The sequence below is a fragment of the Malus sylvestris genome, chromosome 8 (genome assembly GCF_916048215.2).
Source record: "Malus sylvestris chromosome 8, drMalSylv7.2, whole genome shotgun sequence".
In the NCBI taxonomy this organism is placed as follows: domain Eukaryota; kingdom Viridiplantae; phylum Streptophyta; class Magnoliopsida; order Rosales; family Rosaceae; genus Malus; species Malus sylvestris.
The window spans coordinates 3,080,697-3,103,298 of NC_062267.1; the positions used below are offsets into that span (position 1 = coordinate 3,080,697).

At 36.5% G+C, this 22,602-nt stretch overlaps 2 protein-coding genes across 15 annotated transcripts; both read left to right on the forward strand.

Annotated features, from left to right (window-relative positions):
• Positions 1–3,442: 3,442 nt before the first annotated feature.
• LOC126633179 (pre-mRNA-splicing factor ATP-dependent RNA helicase DEAH1-like) lies at positions 3,443–13,597 on the forward strand. Of its 9 annotated transcripts, none has more exons than XM_050303739.1 (29): positions 3,443–3,702; positions 3,915–3,984; positions 4,064–4,103; positions 4,196–4,449; positions 4,846–5,069; positions 5,155–5,226; positions 5,632–5,718; positions 5,866–5,899; positions 6,033–6,087; positions 6,802–6,861; positions 6,966–7,037; positions 7,219–7,282; positions 7,473–7,552; positions 7,682–7,749; positions 7,848–7,905; positions 8,079–8,136; positions 8,224–8,292; positions 8,777–8,845; positions 9,055–9,144; positions 9,516–9,602; positions 9,898–10,013; positions 10,091–10,157; positions 10,541–11,581; positions 11,894–11,956; positions 12,134–12,257; positions 12,367–12,467; positions 12,757–12,819; positions 12,910–12,982; positions 13,158–13,597. In XM_050303739.1, exons 5-29 carry the CDS (start codon positions 4,902–4,904, stop codon positions 13,205–13,207), a joined length of 2,889 nt encoding a protein of 962 aa, XP_050159696.1. In that variant the 5' UTR covers positions 3,443–3,702; positions 3,915–3,984; positions 4,064–4,103; positions 4,196–4,449; positions 4,846–4,901; the 3' UTR covers positions 13,208–13,597. The 9 variants fall into 9 exon arrangements, with proteins under 9 accessions (XP_050159696.1, XP_050159699.1, XP_050159693.1 ...); XM_050303742.1 differs by having other exon boundaries at positions 4,196–4,381; XM_050303736.1 differs by having other exon boundaries at positions 4,196–5,069.
• Positions 13,598–18,251: 4,654 nt separating this feature from the next.
• LOC126633181 (putative disease resistance protein RGA4) lies at positions 18,252–22,512 on the forward strand. 6 transcript variants are annotated; one of them, XM_050303751.1, is made up of 6 exons: positions 18,547–18,705; positions 18,810–21,251; positions 21,358–21,424; positions 21,640–21,720; positions 21,808–21,881; positions 21,993–22,512. In XM_050303751.1, exons 1-3 carry the CDS (start codon positions 18,677–18,679, stop codon positions 21,362–21,364), a joined length of 2,478 nt encoding a protein of 825 aa, XP_050159708.1. In that variant the 5' UTR covers positions 18,547–18,676; the 3' UTR covers positions 21,365–21,424; positions 21,640–21,720; positions 21,808–21,881; positions 21,993–22,512. The 6 variants fall into 6 exon arrangements, with proteins under 6 accessions (XP_050159705.1, XP_050159707.1, XP_050159703.1 ...); XM_050303748.1 differs by having other exon boundaries at positions 18,252–21,251; positions 21,799–21,881; XM_050303750.1 differs by having other exon boundaries at positions 18,252–21,251; positions 21,799–21,881; positions 22,090–22,512.
• The last annotated feature ends 90 nt before the right edge of the window (positions 22,513–22,602 follow it).

The following is a 22,602-nucleotide window of genomic DNA, read 5'->3' on the forward strand; positions in this document are numbered from 1 at the left end:
GTGGATTAAATCCAGCAAAAAATGTCCAACAATGCGATAATGTCCCCCAGAAGTGAAGGCATTCATCAGCACATTATTAAAAAATAAAAAACAGCAGAAGGAAAAGATAACACATGGAATGGAAAATATTCGAGCTGGGCTACGAGGAGAAGTCATTGGCCAAGGGTTGACAGTGATGATGATGACGATGAGGACGAATGTGATGATGACATGGGACCTGAAGAACGACGCAGTTTGAAACAAGCATTACGTGACTCCAAACAGTCAGCATGGGAAAGGGAACACCTTCATAAAATTCCTAATAGAGCACAAGGTTCTGGGACAAGTGGTGGTGCACAAATGAGACGGGGAGGCAGTCTTAGAAAATCACAACCAGCACCACCAATAGCCCCAAGTTTATATAAGTCATCCAAAGCACGTCAAAAGAGTGTTTGGAGTTATTTCACTGGAGGTAATGTGAATGAGGGAATGAGGCGTCTAATTAGCAAGTTCTTTATTTATGAAAATGTCCCTGCTACGAAGACATCATCACATCATTTCAAAAATATGGTAGTGAGATGTCAACAGGCCGGTGTTGGAGTACAACCTCCCACTCCCTATGAGATAAAAAACAAATATTTGGATATAGAGTATAAAGACATTGGCGAGTATGTTAACAAGTTGAGGTCAAAGTGGGAAACTAATGGTTGCACAATCATGTGTGATGGATGGACTGGCCCGACCAGATTGTCTATCATAAACTTCATGGTATACTCCAAGGGAAAGACAATTTTTTTGAAGTCTGTTGATGCTTCAGACCATATAAAGAACTACAAGTATATTTACAAATTATTGAGGGATGTAATCATGGAGGTGGGAGAGCATAATGTTGTCCAAGTCGTGGCCGACAACGGTTCTGCATTTGTCAAAGCTGGAAAAAAATTAATGAAGCATCATAATGTGTTTTGGACATCATGTGCAGCACATTGTATTGATCTCATGTTTGAGGCAATGGGGAAGAGAGAGAATGTTGCTACTGTGGTCAAAAGAGCTAAAACGATCACAAATTATATTTACAATCACGGTTGGTTGTTGGCAAAGATTCGTGAATTTTGCAAAGGAGAGATTATTCGTCCAGCTACCACTCGATTCGCCACCAACTATATTGCATTAGACAGTCTACTTAAAAAGAAAACAGAGTTGAAGCAACTATTCACTAGTGACGATTGGGCCAACCACAATTTGAGCCGCTTAAATGCAGGTCGTATGGTGGAAAGTATAGTGTTTGATCATGCTTTTTGGACTCAATCAGAACATGAGTGCCAAGTGTTTGAACCTCTTTATAAAGTTTTACGGATTGTTGACATAGAAGTGTATCCTACTATGCGGGCAGTATATGAGTTGATGCGTGTAGTGAATGATGAATTGGAAAGAAAACATGGTGCAAGGTGGGTCATAAAGATAATTGAAGACCGATGATATAAAACATTATACCACAATTTGCATGCAGCAGGTATAAATTATGTCATAATTTGCAATTTATTTCTTTAATTGCATAAGTATTATTTCTCTTATTAGAGTATGTGTTTCTTTGAACAGCATATTATTTGAATCCCCGATACCAATACAGACCCGGTGTTGGAGATGATGGTACCCTTATACGTGCTGTACATAATGTATACTCTAAATTAGACCCTGCATCACCAGCAGTTGACCAATTTGGAAATGAGGTACACAATTACTTAAATTATAATAATTACTTTGTTGGATTAAACTAACACGATTTATTGAATTCAGCTACCATGATTTAAAGATTCAAGAAGAACTTTTGGAGAACCAACATCAGTTGCTGCTCGAACAAATATGTCTCCTAGTGAGTATAAACATATTTCACTATAAGTTTATAATAGAATTTGTTGGAGTTATTAGGCTTATCAACATTGTTTTTCATTGTAGCTGAATGGTGGATCATGTATGAGACCGATGCACCAACTGTGAGAAAGTTAGCAATTAAAGTATTATCACAAACAGCTTCCTCATCTTTTTGTGAAAAAAATTGGAGCACATTTGCACTCATACAAACAAAGCAACGAAATAAGTTGGTTCATAGTAGCTTGGAAAAATTAGTTTATTGCTACTACAACATAAAGCTTCAAATTCGAGATAAGGAAGCAGAAATAGATCATGTCGACCGTGGTGACCCACTAGATGTGTTTGATATTGTTGGTGAAGATGATGATACAGAGGGTAACCAACTTTTTCAATGGATTAGACCTCTTCATTTAGATGATGAAGAAGGCAATCCAGCTCCCAGAGTTACTGAAGAAGCACGTAATGAATGGATAAATGTAGAAAGAGTATTAGAGGAGGATGTGGGATCTAGCAACGCTGACTCTTTGGAAGAACTTTTGCGCCCAAGACCAAGAAACACTGGAATTCCACCTTCTTCCAATCCTACACAACCACAACATCATGCTGATACTAATGATAGCTCTAGTACAAGATTAGGAGACTCACCTACCACCAGAGGTGGGAATGATAAAGGATATAGTGGAGCTGGAGGTAGTGGAGCTGGTAGTGGTGGTGGATATGGAAACTATGTTGGACCACCTGGATTTATGAGCTCCTTCACTGGTGAGGCAAACTTCACGCATACAACACAGGATGATGACCATGGCAGTAGGCGGGCAGGACCAGGAATTGGTGTCATAGGGAAGGACTATACTCGTAGAGAAAGAGGCAAGGGGATTTTGTCAGGTCAAGAAGATGACTCGTTATCTAGAACTTCGGACTCTGTTGGAGTGGGAAGTAGTAACTATGGTAATCCTCATAACCAACAATTTCCCTACCCTTCATATCCCATTCCTGTTGGGATGGAATCGACTCATGAAAACAATCCGAGACTCAATCTTCAAATGATTTTGCTTATGGACAAGGTCAACCAATCTCGGATCCATATGGGTGACATGTTAACAATTACATGCAAAACTATTTTGGGGATTTATCATTTGATAACTACTCTTTACAATACACTCACTCTACACATAGAGATGATGAAGATAGTGAAAAATTTGAACCTCATAGGAATTCTATGTGGTACTAAGTCACTCATGTATCTTACCATGTAATGTATAAAGTGTAAAATATTGTACTAATTCATTATATATAAATGATTATGGTGTGTTTAGACTTCTTTCATTAATTACTACATATTTTCTACGCTCACAATGTTTGTCAGCTCGCTATATAATCAACTTGATAATGTTAAATCCATCATGCAATGCATTTCCTTCTAATTTTTTGTGATAAACTAATAGATAATTGACTAAATAAACATCCTGCAAAGTTTCAATAAAAATTTCCAAGTTTTTCTTATAATTTCCATAATTTCTATGTAATTTTATCGATACCGATATTATCCTAATATTTCCATCGACGGTATTTTCGAACTACGATATTTCCGACGATATTTTCTTCCCCATCCTGATTCGCTCCTGTCTTCCTCGCCCCGTCCGCTGCCATCATCATCAAGCCTCGATCTCTCTTCCTGACTCACTCTCTGAAAATCAGTCTCTCTCTCTCTCTATCTCTCTCTCTGACGAACTCAAGGGGACGAACGACGAAGTCGAACAACTCGAAACGACGAATTAGTCATCTCCTTCGTCTGACTCAGACCCATATTTGCAGCGCACGACTCTGCTCATAGTTCTCTTCAATTTTAAGGTATTACGTTTTAGGGATTTAGGATTAAAAATTAAATTAGGGTTTTCTAGATTTAGGGATTTTGTTGGGTTCTTGAACCTTGACCTCTGTTATGTTTTCATACATTCATCAACACACACAATGGGTAATTCCCTTAACTCTCCTTGTCTCTGACCAACACTGGGTTCCATTTTCTACTCCATTACTTATCTTTTTGTTCAACAATTTTCCAGTTTAAACTGTTCGTCTATATCCCATGATGGATCCATGGTTGCTGGTGGATTTTCAGACTCGTCGCTGAAGGTTTCATCTTATCTTATTACTTTCTTCTTGTGCATATTGTTCTTCAAGTGTGAGCTACTGTTGAAGCATTCTTCGACAGGTATGGGATATGGCAAAGATTGGGCAACAAGGCCTTGATTGTAAGTTTCAAAGTTCAGTTTTTGTACGACGATTTTTTTACTTGTTCTTGAAATATGCAAATATGCAATTATATTGAACTATGCTTGTGCAGCAGCTTTGCAGGTTGATAATGGTACCACCACTTCAAGTGAACAAGTTCTGTCTCACTTCCATGTAGTGAAACAACTTCTGTGCTGCTGCAGTGCTGCCGTGCACTGCAGTTTATAAATTATATATATATATATAAAGAGTTGGACCCGTGGACCCGCCCCGAATCAGCCTTTTTGAAATGTGCTGGGTAGGTCCAGTTCCAAAACTCAAAATCTCTCTACCCGGCCCGTCCCACCCCGTTACTGTTTAAAACGGGTAAGGTCCGGTTCCTCCAAAATTGGGCCCGGCCTGTGCCCAGCCCTACCCACAACACCCTTTAAGGATATCAATTATAATTGTAATTTTCTTATGGAAAATAAAAAATTTGATGGACTTGTAGTTATGTGATGTAATGTTGTGATTAATACATTAACTGACATGGGGAACTATAGTATCATTGATTGGGCAAACAAATGACTTTCAGAAGAAACCATTCTTAGAGGGAAAATGTACGCGTTTGAGGTATCTGTTTGTGTTTGCTGTGTTCAGAAGTGCTTAATTTACGTATGTAGTTGCTTTGAACTGTTAAAGTTGCGTTTATGTGAGTCGAAGCAAGTTGATATAACATGGACTTGTGATTGTAATGGTATTTGATATGTTTTGGATGTGTAGAAGTGTAGGTGTAAAATTCTTTTAGGCAATATCAGAAACAAGAGAGGGAAGCTGTAATGTTGGTCAGGAAGCAGCAGACATATTCTCTTTTGGATGCATATGATGACGATGACGATGATGGAGGTAGATCATCTGTCCCTGTTGTTTCAGAGTTAAGGAAACCAGATTCCCATAAGAAGCGGTTTAGGAAGAAGGGTTTGAGTCAAGAAGATGAAGACGATGAGGTTAAGCCCTTAAACTTTTGTAATATAATATTCTGTTTTTGTTTCTCAGGGTAATCAATTGTTTTAACTTAGTGCAATGCTGCAGGGGATTGCACAAGAGGAAGAAAAGAGAAGGGTAAAAAGACGAACTTCGCCAGACGAAGATCATGGTTCAGAGGTTTTCTTCTTATATATTTATTTTAAATTTATGCATAGGTTCAGTTTCTCGTAATTTGTCGCTGTTTTAATTGAAAAACAAAGTTAAGTAATAATGCATGATGGAAGCAGAGATAAATTTGATTGAATTGATATAGTTCTTCAATACTTGTCCTGACTCACTTTGTAGTCTGAATGATTATTTTGACGTCTTTTTACCCAATGGTATTATCTGCATGGTTCACAATGGGCACTATAGTTACAAATTTTTTTTGCTCTCTCTCCCTCTCTCTCTCGCTCTCTCTCTTTTATTATAATAAATCTCAGTACATTGAGTAGCAATTTTACATTCATTTTTCAGTTATAGATTTTTCCTTGTTCTTCTCTACCAGTTTTTAAAATGTCCTCTATTTATAATGGCATGCAGTCAGAAGAAGAAAGATTGCGTGATCAAAGAGAGAGGGAGCAATTGGAGCGGAATATAAGGGAGCGGGACACAACAGCAACACGAAAGGTACACATTTAGTTATGAGCTGGTTTTCATTTTCTACTTTTTCTTTGGTATCAAATCAGCTTGGATTGTCATCTTGCTTCGAGCTACTTCTGACACTGCTTGTTTCCTTTCTCGTCACTAACATCTTTTTTTTCTTGCTTTCAACAGTTAACGGAGAGAAAGTTGTCAAAAAAGGAAGAAGGTACGACAACTTGAGGATATAATTACATCGGCACATATTTGTGAAGAGTTGCATATTGTGTGTTTGCGATTATACATCTAGATGCATATTCAGGATTTAAGTTCTCATTATGATGCATTGTACTATTGAACAGAGGAGGCTATTCGGAGAACAAATGCTTTTGAGAAAAATGACATTGAAGATTTAAGGTATGTCATTATCTATATATCATGAATTGACTAACTCTGAAGTCCTGCTTATTTATTTGGGTTCTTTCTTACAGGTAAAGTTCTATTCTTTTGGTAGGCAAAAGTAAACTTAAAATACCTGTTTTTTGAATAGTTAAAATATGCTTATTCATTTTATTCTACCCCTTTAGCACCCCTTTAGCAGTTAAGCACTTTGCTAAGCTCAATATGATTAAAACTTTTGGGCAAGCGAACATATTTGCCTTTCTTTCTTATTTCGTTATCATGTATGTGTTGTACTGTCTGTTCAAGTTATGTTAGGATTCCAAACTGTGTTTTCTCATTGCAAATGAACTTGGTGTTTCATTTTAACCCTAGAAAAGAGGGTCTTCGCTCTTTTTTGTGTGCCTGGTTGTGTGCACTTTCATTTGCTTTCTAGATTTTTTTCCCTACACAATTTTTTAGTTGACACTTTCGGTATCATTGTGTTACGTGACTCCTGTTGAAACCTCGTGAATTACGCACAGAAAATCTGTCCCTGTTTCTGGATTGTTTGGTAGACCGATAGTCTCTTTAGATGGCTTGTATGCTGGAGCTATTATATTCACCCTAGAAAGCAAAGCACTCATAAAAAATATATACATATGTGTGTGTTTTCTATATGTCACCAAGCAGGGTTCTTGGTTTATATGTATTGATAAGCAAGTGGTCTGATATTTTTATTCTCTGCTTCAGAAAAGTTTCAAGACAAGAATATCTAAAGAAAAGGGAGCAAAAGAAGTTGGAGGAAATCAGGTTTGAAAAGAACTACTTTTTGCCTTTTCCTAAAGTTAGCTCACACCACTTCCTTTCCCTCCTCCCACAATCAATGTTAATTATTGTTTTGATATGTATCTCAGAGATGATTTAGAGGATGAGCAATACTTATTTGATGGCGTGAAACTCACTGAAGCAGAATATCGCGAATTAAGGTAATGAAAAAAGCAGTTGCTGAATTTTTTTTGTTCTGCACGGTTCTCGGGTTACTGCCTAGCATTTAATAACTTAGATGAACCAACTATAAATAAAAAATTATGTTCAGTTGTTTTATCGGCGGCAGCGATTTCTATATCCAGAATCTAATTTTTGTCATATTCATTGTTTTCTGGACAGTTACAAGAAACAAATATACGAAATTGTGAGGAAGAGGTCAGATGAACCTGAGGATGCCAATGAGGTAAATGGGGGGTTTTTGATAATTAACCACGGTTAGCTAGGTTGCCTGTTTTGAGAAGAGTTTCTACTGAGAATTTTCTCCCTGTTCACTTTGGAGTGATCAAATGATTTTAATGCTTCCTCGATCTCCTTACACATCAATGTTATCATCTGATTATGTGCTATACTTTCATTTTTTTTTTGTAATGCAGTACAGGATGCCGGATGCCTATGATGACAAGAATGGTGTTAATCAGGAGAAGAGATTTTCTGTGGCTGTGCAACGCTACAGGTAATTATTTAGGAAATGTTAAGAATAACTACAATTACTAAACCCAAACATATTCCTAACTGGCATAAATGATTTCAGTCTTAATACTGGTCTTCTTGAAATTTTTCTAATAGCTATTTTGTTGTATAGGTACCAGAGTGCTGGGGATAAAATGAACCCATTTGCAGAACAGGAAGCTTGGGAGGATCACCAAATTGGTGAGTTCATGGTGAAGTTTTAGCGTCTGTTAGGTGAACCTTCTTATATAATTTAGACAAATGTCAGAAATATTCATCTTGAGGTCATCATCTTGCAGGAAAGGCAACGCTGAAATTTGGTTCAAAAAATAAAAAGCAAATGTCAGATGACTATCAGTAAGTTTACGAAGTTTTATCCTTTTGCTTCTGTTTTACCTGCTTGTTATCACCATCTGAAGTTGCAATGTGTAATAAGTGAACCAAATTTATAGTGGAGGCATGCTTTGATAGCTTCTTTTGTTTGTGCATAAGCATGCTAAGTTTTTTAACCTATGTCTTTTGATGTTTAGATTTGTATTTGAGGACCAGATTGAGTTTATCAAGGCATCGGTGATGGATGGTGATAAGGTATTTCTATTAACAGCACCAGTTTTGACTTGACACATTTCTCTGGTATCACAGTACACTTCTCATTTGCTTATTTTGTGGGTACAGTTTGATGATGATGGGGAACCCTCCGAGCTACTTGAGTCGAGGGCGAAATCAACCTTAGAGAAGCTCCAGGTTGCTGATAATTTCTTTTTCTTTTTTTTTTTTTTTTTGCTTGTTTATATTTTCCTTGGCTTTTTGCTAAGACGTTTAACTGTGTTTGGTATGACGTATTAGATTGGAAGGTAGCTCTTTGCTAGTCTGGCTTTGTTTTTGTTTTAGGCTGTTGGTTGGTTTTCTGTTCTTTATTTTGGCTTCACTGTTTGGGCTGGTCCGCTGGACCACCCTCTTTGTTTTCCTATTTTCTTTCTCCTATTAAAATTTTCTCTTTACCAATAAATTGTTCAGAACATTTACAGAAAAAACTGAAGAGAATGAATGAATATCACTAAAAGATGCATACATTATTGAAGCAATAAAGGTTCTTTCAGTGTCAATTTAATTTGTGCCTGTCTTTTATGAATTATGAGTTAACTATATAATTAACCTTTAATTGTATTAAATTATAGGAGATTGTATTGTTGTATTTTACTAATCATATATGTTTTTGTTCATTCAGGAGGATAGAAAAACATTACCCATCTACACATACCGTGAATCATTGCTCGATGCTGTTGAAAAACATCAGGTTTTTGTTTAATCTTTTCTGTTACAAATTTATTATTTTTTACTAGAAATGCATTCATTCAAATGCACCGTAGCAGATCATTATCTTGCGCCAAATGGTTATGTGTTTTACTTTCACAATAGAAGTCAGAAAGAATTCTAATAAATATCATATCAACAAATCTCTAAGCATTTTCTTGTATTACATGCCCTTGTCTTCTGGTTTTGTAGGTCCTTGTTATTGTTGGTGAAACCGGTTCTGGAAAAACTACACAGATACCCCAATATCTTCACGAGGCCGGATACACAAAGCGTGGAAAGGTGTAAGCTTTGTTTCTTGCAATTTTATGGTTATGTGATAGAAATCTGTCTATGTTTATCATGCAAACATTCGACTCTGGTATGATATTATTATTGAAATGGACGGTAATACGAGGTAGCTCATTGTCATAAACGTTTTGCCCTTTTTTTACTTATGTGGCTAATAAAACAAAAACAGATTTTTCTTTTTTGGTTTTTGCAACGTTGTGTTTTTAATGTCTTTACCTTATGGAGACTAACAATCTATTAACTTTCTCAAACTACCTGAAAGGTTTAAAAAATATTAGACCATTAAAAAGGTGGACTCATTATTATGCTATAACTATCTGATGGTAGTCGAACTTATGGAATCTTATTCATTTTTCTTTCAGATTGGATGCACACAACCACGGCGAGTTGCTGCTATGAGTGTTGCTGCAAGGGTTTCTCAAGAAATGGGGGTCAAACTTGGGCATGAGGTATCCCCATTTCGTTGAATTGATCATTGTTCATTATGCTAATAACTAATAAGTTAATAACCCGAATGGATTAAAAGAAGCATCAATGACCTGCATTAGAGGTGATGCTCACTCTGATGTTCTGATGGATGGTACTTATTTTGATGATATACATTATTCTTTGTTTACAAATTTGAAATGTTTTTCTAGTTTCTTTATCTGTTCTGAAAATGTACCCAAAACTAGAAAAAACAATAGAGGTGGCGGCAATCTGACCTCTTTTAACTGTAGTGGGTGCTTTTTATGCCATATACAGGTTGGTTATTCCATTCGTTTTGAGGATTGCACATCCGAAAAGACTTTTTTGAAATATATGACAGATGGAATGCTGTTGCGAGAATTCCTTGGTGAACCAGATCTGGCTAGCTACAGGTAAGGTAACTTAGTGGCATAATGGTTGAATATTGGTTTTTTTACTTTGTCTCACCGTTTGTCTGCAATTGTTTCAGTGTCGTGATGGTGGACGAGGCCCATGAGCGAACACTGTCAACTGATATTCTATTTGGATTAGTAAAGGTGAGCAATAACTCTTTCATGTTTTCTAGTCATTTATTTAAAGTTATTTCCGTGAAGAGCATTATTCGTTAATGACTGGACCAAACCATCAGTGCTTCCAATCTTTAAGTGACTTTTGTGCACCTTTGTGGGGATAACTGATTAGTTGACCGCAGTTGAAGATTTAGTTTTCTTGGCTTTGCATAATTTCTTCTTTTTTAGTGGAAGTATTGTGCATGCTTTATGGAATAACCCTGCTTATGTGTGCCGAAATTTGAGCTGATGGTCTTGTTTTTCTTTGAAAATTATTTTATAATGGCCACCCTGCTGGAAGCACTTAATAATAGACTCATAGATACCTTTGGTTTCTTCAGATATCTGATGGGTAGTGGTTTTTGTAATAGGATATTGCTCGGTTTAGACCCGATCTTAAACTGCTTATCTCAAGTGCAACGCTTGATGCTGAAAAGTTCAGTGATTATTTTGATTCTGCTCCAATTTTTAAAATTCCTGGGAGGCGGTATCCTGTTGAAATACATTACACGAAAGCACCAGAAGCTGATTACTTAGATGCAGCAATTGTAACTTCACTCCAAATCCATGTGACACAACCTCCGGGAGATATATTGGTGTTCCTCACTGGTCAAGAAGAAATCGAGACAGCAGAAGAAATAATGAAGCACAGAACACGGGGTCTAGGGACAAAAATTGCTGAGCTGATTATTTGTCCCATATATGCAAACCTACCAACTGAGCTGCAATCAAAAATTTTTGAACCCACACCTGAAGGGGCAAGGAAGGTTATCCTTGCCACAAATATTGCAGAAACTTCGCTTACCATTGATGGGATCAAATATGTTATTGACCCTGGTTTTTGCAAGATGAACTCCTATAATCCAAGGACTGGTATGGAGTCGTTGTTAATCACTCCCATCTCAAAGGCATCTGCAATGCAGAGGGCAGGTCGATCTGGTCGAACTGGTCCTGGAAAGTGCTACCGCTTATATACTGCCTACAATTATTACAATGATTTGGACGACAACACAGTACCAGAAGTGCAGAGGACTAATCTTGCAAATGTTGTGCTTTCATTGAAGAGCCTTGGTATTCATGACTTGTTACATTTTGATTTTATGGACCCTCCACCATCTGAAGCATTACTAAAAGCCCTGGAACTTTTATTTGCACTAAGTGCATTAAATAAGGTGGGTGAGTTGACTAAAGTTGGTCGAAGGATGGCAGAGTTTCCACTTGACCCCATGCTATCTAAGATGATAGTTGCTTCTGATAAGTACAAGTGTTCAGATGAGATTATTTCCATTGCTGCCATGCTTTCCATTGGTAATTCAATCTTTTACCGTCCAAAGGACAAGCAAGTTCATGCGGACAATGCACGATTGAATTTTCACATGGGGAATGTCGGAGATCACATTGCGTTGCTCAAGGTATACTTTCGCCTTCCTTTACTGTATAGTTTTGTTTCCATATTCCCTTTAGTGAACATGTCTGATGTTTACGGCTTTAAACCATGACTTAGGGACTTGGGGGATCGGAAAATGGTAAAGTTCATATTTTAACATTAAGTAGTTATAAACTTATAATGAATTGAATGAGGTTGTTACTGATTCTATTATAAAAGATATAAGAGCCGTTGAATCAGAAACAAGTTAATTAAGATAAATTACTAACTGTGTCAAGTAATATTTCAGTTGTTATTGACCCCATTTGTTTCTGTTTTTTTCTTCTTATAATCATAGGTTTATAATTCATGGAAAGAGACCAATTATTCAACCCAGTGGTGTTACGAGAATTATGTACAGGTACATTTTGATACTTGAGACGGATGCTTGTTAAAATCTTGATGTATTTCTTATTTGAAACATTGATACTAGTTTAGGTGTTTCCGTTTACTTATAGGTACTGATTAACATCTTGCTTTTACCATATCAATTTACACTTTATTGACTCTTGAATATTTATCAACACTCCTCTTACAGGTGAGAAGCATGAAGCGTGCTAGAGATATTAGAGACCAGCTCGAGGGACTCTTGGAGAGGGTGGAGATTGAGCTGGTTTCAAATATGAGTGATAACGAGACTATTAAGAAGGCCATTACATCTGGTAAATATACCATTACCGCTATAACCATAATGATCTAAAAGTGAAATCCTTCTTCCTTTTACTCTTGTTCATTGTTGAATTAAACTGTAATGGTTGCTGTTTCTATCAGGCTTCTTCCCTCATTCTGCAAAGCTTCAAAAGAATGGATCTTATAGAACGGTCAAACATCCACAGACTGTCCATATACATCCGAGCTCAGGGCTCTCACAGGTAAAGAAGAATTGCATTATCCTCGTTGCTACTTTCCATATGAATTTAGTCTTTTGGTTCGCAATCTAAACTGATCTCGCTCATGCTCTGCTTTATTTCTAACTCATTATATCTCATATGAACACATGTACATGATACCAATTATAAAAAATTCAGGCTTTTGTACAATTTGGATAACCATTAAAGGAGATTTAATGCATCTGGATACATCTGTGCATCTTTTAGTAATTTGATGACAGATTTCACTGATGGATTGATCAATTGTGTATTTCTTTTTATTTCTCTTCAGGTGCTTCCGAGATGGGTTATATACCATGAATTGGTACTTACGACCAAGGAATATATGAGACAGGTATCTGCTCCCTGTACCTTTCATTTTCCATGATCAATATTTCTTATATGTTATTTGCATTACAGCTAAAGCCTACAAATTAAATTGCAGGTGACAGAATTAAAGCCAGAGTGGTTAGTGGAAATAGCTCCGCATTATTACCAGCTGAAGGATGTTGAAGATTGTATGATCTCTCTCTCTCTCTCTCTCTCTCTCTCTCTCTATTATGTATTGTTATTCTGCTACTTTAATGTACGATTACCTCTATCGTCAATCATATAACTGTTGATTTCTCTAGTAAAAAGATTTCTTGTATCATTTGATTGTTCATATTGCTGAACTATTTTTATCAATGGCAGCATTATTAAAGAAAATGCCTCGTGGAGAAGGGCGTGCGCAAGAAGGCTGAGAATTTGAAGATAATTGTATATATATCACTGGTGGCTTGTTGAAGCCTGCAAGTACAATTTTGTGCATTTAACTGCGTACTTTATCAAGTAGTTGACAAACTAACGACTCGGGCATTTCTAGAGATGGATCCTTTCGTAGTCACGGTACTGTTTCTACAAGATAATCCGAGGATACTCTTACTGTCAGGTTACGATTTAGTTCGAGGTAGACGACGATGTTTTGATCACATGTATATAAACTCTCAGGAATACAAAATACAGGTTAATCTTATGTAATAGCAGGTTTATGAGGTAGTGATGATGTCTTAATGAGGAGTTAGGCAGCTGAGTTGTTTTCTCTATCAAACATTTGTACAAGGATTATTATCCATTCATTGAATTTTATTTCACTCCTCAAGATGGTAGGTTTCTTTTTTTTTCTTTTCTTTTTTTGGTTAGGAGCTCCTCGGGAGGAGAGAAACTTACCTGCAAGTGTTGGTATCTCAAGTTCCAATTCTATTATACGCCATCAAGATTTAATTTTTCGGCATGATATTATGTGATTGGTTGATATTGCCATTTTACGTCCTGTGTGCATGTAAGTTTCTTTTAAAGAAAATTAATGAAAATGGTTTGAAAACTTTGAGTTTTAATGATAAAGACAAAATAAAGGGTAAAGTGAATAGTACCAGGTTTGATTTTTTAATGTAAAAATGTGGTTTTTCGTTAAAGTGAACAGTACCGTGAGTTTTTCGTTAAAACTCCATTTCTTATGGGATCTCTGGTTTTTACTTCTGCCTAATTGTGGTTGACCTTTGACTTTAGTTTAACAAAAGATCCTCCCTAAATACGCGGGCTGAAGGCTACAAGTAGGCTCTTGGGACTGGACCAGTTTTTCAAATAAATATTAAATAGTGGTTATTCGCTGGAAAGGTTGCACAGGTCAATTTTGCATATGCATTTGCAAATTACTCATATGCACGACTAACGTTAGCATTTGTCAAATACGTAGCGAGTCAACCATCCTTTGTAGAAGTATGGATTATTGTTCGCTTAATGATTGATTTAATCGTTCTAATCAACATCAAAACAGTGTAATGAGACGAGAATCCTCATTGAAAATACTTGTCACATGACATTGTTACGAGAGTTTCTCTCGTACTCAACACCTTACCCTCTTTTGCTTAAGCGTTGTTGACCCCATCAAGAATGAAAGGAAAAATGTATGTAAAGACTAAAGGCCGTTGGGATGGCGGGTAATAGGTAACAAAAATTTTAAAAAAGAAGAAGAACCTCAAAGTCTTTCTTCCTTCCTCCAACTGCTATTGGGTACTTGACCATATTAACTCAAATGTTGGAATTCAATTCAACGAACAAAGTAAACTAATCAAGAGTGAAATTCAAAGGCTATGTCTTTCTTTCAACAACTGAGGCTGAATATAAAGCCGCTTCTTTTGCTGCTCGTCGGTTGATTGGGGATGTTGATTCACCAATCTATAGTCCTATGATTATACATGGTGACAACTAAAGTGTTATAAAACTTACAAATTCGGTGTTTCACCCGAGGACCAAGCATATTGAGATTGAGCATCACTAATATTCGTGAATGTGTGCTTAAAGGAAGAGTCGAGGTTTCTGGAGTTCGAAGGAATGCTAACGTTGCTAATATCTTTACAAAGCCACCCTCCATAGGACCGTTTGAAGGCTTCCGCGCAGCTTGGGAACCCATACGTACCTAACAACAGTTTTTAATTTCTCAATTGTGGCTGTCTTGGAACCCACACGTTTTCATGGTGCAGAGGCACTACTTTATGTTTTGTTTTCCTTCCGGACAATTTTTTTTTTCAATTGCCTTGTACTCATCTTTTTTGAGTTAGTTTTTCATGTTGGTTTAGTGCGGAGACTGCACTAACTGAGGGGAAATTTTTTATTGTGACGGGAACACAATTGGTACATCACGTGTTTTAATAGAAGTAGTGGAATTGTTTTTTTTTTTTTAAGTTATTAACCTTTTAGCACACATATCCCACCATTTGTATAATGACACGTGGTGTATCATCCCGTGTATCGATCACATTGAAAAATCTCTCCTAACTTAGAAGCAATATTCTGGAGTTTAAAATATTGTCTTTCTCCGCACAACCAACCAGCATTGATTTCTTTGGAGAAAAAAGAAAATTAAAGAATTAATTTCCTATTTCTAATTGTCTCTCTTTTAACGTAATAAATAATTGGAAACTTCAAAGTAATTGTAAAGAAATTAAAAAATATATTAATCATTCTGACTGATAAGCAAAGTCGGCTGAAACTTAGCACAATTATTATAGTTGGGATTCATCAAACCACACAGAGCGTCTCTATCGAATCCACGTGGAGTTGGAAATTAAGATGTAATATTTGACATACGATTGATTTGGCGTTTTGCCTTGATAACTTAGTCAGTAAATACTATCTAAGATACGCGTGAAAGATTGTGAAACATTTTTGTAGATCGTTGATTTGTGTGTTGAGTTTAAGATCTTCTTTTTATTGCTCGGTCTCTTATATTTATAAGACGGGTATGCCTTTGTTAATTATAGAGCCAATTCGAATTTCACCATGGTGACCATGCTACTGGAGCTTTATCCCATCTTATTTGCTGATTATCAGATTCTAGGTTCAGATAACACTTCATGAAGAAATAACAATCCTCATTTGGAGACTACGTGCATGATGATATCAATTCCCCTCTTGTGTAGGACTAGGATGTAATTCAATTACTTACATGGAAAGTAGTCTTCCACTATGACTCACCCTTACTTTACACAATGCAATTCCAATTAGTTACATGGAAAGTAATCCTCCACTATAACTCACCCTTGACTTACACGATGCAATTCCAATTAGTTACATGGAAAGTAGTTTTCTATTCAGCGGCGAAGTAAAGAATTTTTCAGGAGAAGAGTGATATTTAAAAGCATAAAAGGTTCTAGAAAAATGTAGACAACCCAATCATTTTACATAGTAGATAAATGGGTAATGTTAGGGAGATCAAAAGTTTAAATCAAATGATGTGTCACTAATAGGGAATAAGAACGTTAAAAACCACTTTAAGTAATAATTCAATCATCAACAAACACATCATTTGGTTTGCAAATTTGGTTTAAAATTTCGGTCTCCCTAACATCATCCGTGGACAATATCAATGTCGTTCATTGTGAAATCCTGTATTTTTAAAGTGGTTCGAAAGTAATCAGTTTGAATTTTGGAGATAATTTATTATTTTGAAAAATCGTAAGATGAAAGTATATTTGATTACGAGTTTGTCGCATCTTTCTTAGAATACTTTTCGGAGTACAAATGAGGGCAGATGAAGAATTTCCATTTGACCACAAATAGAGAGAAAAAATAGGGAAAGGAAATGGACTTGCATCAAGTAGGAAATCCCACATTATTCTTCCTTTCCTCTTCGTGAGGGTCTGAAGCAAAGGAAATTAATTACTTCCTTCTCTTCATCTTGTTTTATCTTCTTCCAAACTCTCAAGGTTCATAAGTTTCAACTTATAGCACCGAATTTAAAGTTGCTCTAACCTAAAAGTGTGACAACAAGCTCGACAAGTGAAGGTTAAATACATCTATAAGCAGTTGGAATCCTAAGTTTGATTTGTTGAATTATATTCATGTGTTAATTGAGGATTTGACGATTTTAAGTTGGAATATTTGTTCATGTTTCGAACTAAAGAAAGTTTAGGAATTTCCCATAAAATTGACAATTAGGGATTTAAATTTGATATTTAATTATTAATTACGGATTTGAAATTGAGCAATACAATTCATCAGTAATTAAAGATTCTATTCATCAATAAATTATAATCATATGATTCATATCATATCAATAACCATAATACCCTAGCTATAATCCTATATCAATTTCTAACTTTTGAAATTTTTTTTTTTCAACGGCATTTTGGCCTGCATTTTTCAAAGAAAAAAAAAACAAGGCATCGCACAGCGGAAGTTGCGCAACAGCACAATAGAGTGGGTTCTTGCAGGTTTTCCAACCGACCAGAGAGGCGGCTGATAACTCCTGGACTTTTTCCAACAAATACTTTCTCTATAACTCACCCTTGCCTTACACGTTGCATGCATGGGATGCAAATACAATCCTGCAATGTAGTCTCAAGTGATTCCAATTACTAGGCTAACTCCAATAAAATTAGAAAGCATATCATAGAGTCTATCTTTTTATTGAACAACCCCTCTGATCTTCAAGCTCATAATATATCTCTAAGATAATTATTACGATTATTAAGACTGATAATAATATTTGAAAATATATTAATTCATTGAACGGTCTCAATTATACAGGACGATAGTGCAAAATTTGGTATAAACAATTCCATTTGACCTATTCTAAGTAGGAAGGAAAAAAACAAAAAGTCGTCTCGTTTGCTTGGATTATTGGCTCCCCCACTAAGACCTAATATGCAAATTATACAATGCGTATGGAGCCCTAAACCCTAATGCAAAACAAAGACTTCCCAGTCAATGAATATCACTTCAATTTCTTTTTGACGTTGACGTGGTGCTGGGAAAGATGCAATGATTGTACGTTTGTACGACCGTCGTATTCTTCTCGAATGCTTGACGCGTTTCTACTTTCTGGACTGAAAACAGGGTGTAATTTGAGGACGACTACCATACTTTTGAGCGCTTGTCAATGAGAATCATTATTGTTGGGTTCAATGCAATGTAATTTCTTTTTTTCGATATGGAATTTACTCTTTATATACAATCTCACACAAATCGAGTGAGATAGAGTACGTGTGATTGTTGAATTTCACACATAGAATAACTTATTTTGATATCATAAATAAAGTTAGAATTTCACCGTAAAATTAATTGGCAATGAATAGTTCAACTACTTATAAACATATGTAAAATCTCTTATTTCTTAGATGTGACCACAAACCATTCACATTAAATGGTCGGGTAATTTATTAAGATATGATTTTTTTTCTTTCCTTTTTATACCTTATCACTTTACTTCTGTAGTGGATATGACACCACAAGCCATTCACATTGCTTTAGTAGACTTGATTGACTTGGAATCATTGTATCAGCTAGATAGAAGATAGGCAATATCACAAACCACCCCTGCATTTCTTGTTCATCATTTATTTTTCCGTAGATTTCTGAGGCTGAAGAAATGGCTGATGGGATCATTTCCATGCTACTCGATCGGCTGGTTTCAACAGCTTATGAGTACGTGGATGGAGAGGTGAAACTTGTTTTGGACGCCAAGAAAGAAATTGAAGAATTTGCTGGCAATCTCAGAGCTATTCAAGCTGTTCTCGAAGAGGCGGAGCAAAGGCAAGTGAAGGAGGCCAGTGTGAGGAATTGGTTGGATCAGCTCAAAGACATATCCTTCCAGATGGTGGACGTGCTGGACGAGTGGAACACTGACATGCTGAGACAACAGGTTGAGAAGCAAGAACGAGAAGGTGAAGATGCTCTTGTTCCCAACAAGAAAAAGAAGGTAAATTTCTCTGTTGCCCACACTAGCTGCTTTTGTTTTGACAAAGTCAGACGGGTAATTCTCCGTCGTGACATTGCGCTTAAGGTAAAACATCTGAATGGCAGGCTAAGTGCAATTGATAAGCAAAGAAAACGGTATGGGTTTCAAAAGATAAAAGGAGGCATTCAACAATTGCCTGAACGACCGAAGACTTCGTCTTTTGTCGTCTTATCAGAAGTATTTGGTCGAGAAAAGGAAAAAGACATTCTGCTAAAAAAGTTGTTGAGTGATAGTGGAGAAGATGGGGTCCTTATCATTCCTATTCTAGGGATGGGAGGAATAGGGAAGACAACTTTGATCCAACTAGTTTATAATGATGGCAATGTTAAAGCTTATTTTGAAAAAAGAGTGTGGGTTTGTGTATCAGATCCTTTTGATGAGATTAAGATTGCCAAAGCTATCAGCGGTGATGATGCCCCAATCTCAAATGAGTTGGATTATGTCTTGCAACGCATGTCAAGTTCCATCGAGGGAAAAAGGTATCTCCTTGTCCTAGATGATGTGTGGACCCACGACCGTGATAAGTGGGAAAAATTAAGGGCATCACTAATCCAAAGTGGTGCTCATGGAAGTAGAATATTGGTGACCACAAGAAAGCATGAGGTCGTTGATATGATGAGAGCAAAAAGTGACATGATCAATTTGGGAGAGTTAAGTGAAGGACATTGTTTATCCATCTTTAATCACATGGCGTTTGCTAAGAGGGAAGTCGACGAATCTAAGGCGTTTGAAGATATTAGTAAGAAAATTGTAGAGAAATGTAAGGGTTTCCCTCTTGCTGCAAAAGCTTTAGGGAGTCTAATGCACAACAAAAGAACAATGAGGGAATGGCGAGATGTTTTAAATAGTAAGATATGGGATTGGGAAGAGGTGGAGAAAGATGTTTTTCAACCACTTTTTCTAAGTTATTATGATTTGGCCCCAGCAGTCAAATGTTGTCTTTTGTACTGCGCTAATTTTCCTAAAGATTATGAGTTTGAGCGGAATAATTTGATTAATCTTTGGATGACACAAGATTATCTTAATTCAAAAGGGAATAAAGATAAGGGAGAAGTGGGTCAAGCATTTTTTGATAACTTAGTAGCACGATCTTTTTTTCAAGATTTGAAGAAAGATAGTGTCAGTGGTAAAATTATAAGTTGCAAAATGCATGATATTACTCATGACTTTGTGCAATCCCTCACCAAGAATGAATGTTTGATCATCGGTGCTGAGGGTGTTGACAATGAAATAGAGGTTTTGGGTGAAAAGGTTCGTCATTTGACCTTAGTGTTGGAACACGGTGAGCCACTCCCACCTTGTAATGCATATTACAATTGCAAAAATTTACGTACTCTCACAAAAATCTCATACTCGAGGTATGGTTCATCCATTGCTATGATAGACTCAAATTTTATTCTACAACTGAAATGTCTTAGGACATTAAATTTGAGTGAAAGTGGCTTAAGTGAAATCCCAAAGGAAATTGGTGAATTGATACATTTGAGGCATATTGATTTGTCATGGAATCGTTGTTTAAAGATATTGCCGGACAGCATCTGTGAGTTGTACAATTTGTATACCTTGCACCTTTGTCACTGCAGCTTTCTTCAGAAATTACCTGATAACATGGGAAAGTTGATTAGCTTAAAGCACCTTTACGTTGATGGATGTCTTGGGCTGAAGTACTTGCCAAGAGGAATTCGGAGATTAAAAAAATTGAAAAGCATTGATGTGTCTCTTGTGATTTGTGGTGACGATGAGGATAAAGCTGCATTACAACTGGGAGATCTGGGAGTCTTCAACCTTGAGGGCAGTCTCACCATAATATTGGAAGGGAATGTGAAAGATGAGAGTGAACTTGAGAAAGCACAGTTGTGGCACATGAAGCAACTCTTTCATCTCGGAATTAACTCTGAGCATGTCCAATACAAGCAGACAGGAAGCAATGTTGAAATACTGAATGTCTTACGGCCGCACGAAAATCTAGAATCTTTAGACATTTCTTATTATTGGGGCACCAGCTGCCCCAATTGGATGATGTCTTTGCACACCTTAAGAATTATCAGTCTATTGGGATGGAGTGAATGCAAGTTTTTGCCTCCTCTTGGGAAATTGTTGTACCTTGAAAAGCTGACTATAATGAGCATGGAAATGGTGGAGAAGGTTAGTGGTGAGTTTCTGGGAATAGACAAAGATCAAACGTCACTGACATCATCATCCTTCTCATTTTTCCCCAAGTTGAAGGAACTCAAAATTGGTTACATGTTTTCGTTGGAAGAGTGGGAAGTAGGCGTGGAAGGGTGGAACAAAGAGGATTCTGAAATTTCAATTATGCCATGTCTTTCCTCTTTAGAAATTCGTTACTGTAAAGGCATAAAAACACTGCCAGACTTCCTCTGCAAAACACCCCTGCAAGATCTTATCATTGAGGATTGTCCGAGCCTTTCAGAACGCTGTGAACAAGGTAGTGGCGATGAGTGGCCCAAGATTTCTCACATCCCAAACATCAAAATCTCGTCATACTGGTATTGAGCCCTATCTAATCTTATTTACACATTTATATATATGTATGTATCAATTACAATTGCTATCATCATATTTGTTTAATTTGCTTATTTTTCTTCTTCAAAGGACATGAGTAATGTGGATCAAGTGGTGACTCACGACCTAGGCATATATATTAATTTTCTTTGAAAAGGTAATTTTCTTTTTTTATATATATATTATCAAATGAAAATTGTTATTGACACTCTAAAAATCTCATTTTACACTCTAACTTTCTATAATTAAAAAGAAAAAAAATACACTTATGAGATGTGTAGAATGAGATTTTTTTAGTGCTATTAATAGTTCCCTATCAAATTAGTAATGCTTATTTAACTTCAACCACTCATTTTTCTAATTTCTCTGCAGGACGACTGAGTGAAAAGTTGTGGTTGATAAACCATTAAGGACTTATCGTACACATCTTACTGATTAATCACGCACATTTAGGTAATTATTCATCCATACATACCAAATTCGATAGCAAATTTCCATGTCACAGGCATTTGCTAATCTTAGTTGCTCAAGTATTCGCAGAACATGACTGAGTGGATGTTCTGCCAAATTAAGGAGCGTCAATTGAAGTTAGTCACCTTCAGGTTTCTCGTGAGGTTTGTTTGTTTGGCTTTAATGTACATATATCCAGTTGTTTCCTATAAAATTTAATTTCAGTAAAATGTCTTAAAGATGTTGCTAAACTGGCAAGCCGTCTATCGTTTCAGGGATTTTGTCAAAATGCGTAGCGTCAACCATCAATGCCCCCTACTAAATTTCCAACTGAAATTTGATCATCTTCACCAATGCCATGAGAACTTGCAGGCGTTGGAAAGCGATTTCTTAAAGCATTCCTCTGCTGACTCCTCGTTGCTTGGACCTTATGCTCCTTCATGGTGATTTTTCAACAGATCAAATACAATAATCATGGGAACAGGGAAGTTAACAGCATTGACTGGCACGAAATGGATTGACGGTGGCACAAGATTTCGTTTGGTTTGACGATGATTGTATATTTTCCATGTAATTTTTGTGTGTGGTGCTCTTTTCTTCCTTAACTAGGTCCAGGTTGAAATCTCCAACAAAGTTTTTACCAAGGCCCCTTACAAGGTGTGGAGGACCCTATTAGCTCCCGGCAACGACACGTACGAGAAACTCCTTACGTATTAGGTCATTCTTTAATTTATATTTTTTCAATCACATCTCAACATGGTAAACTCAATATTCAATCAATCTTTGGTACAAATATGTCGTAAGGTCCCAATACAACAGTCCCTTACTTAAGGCCTGCACCTACTCATCATACTACCACTCTGAGACACGGGAACGCCGTTGGCC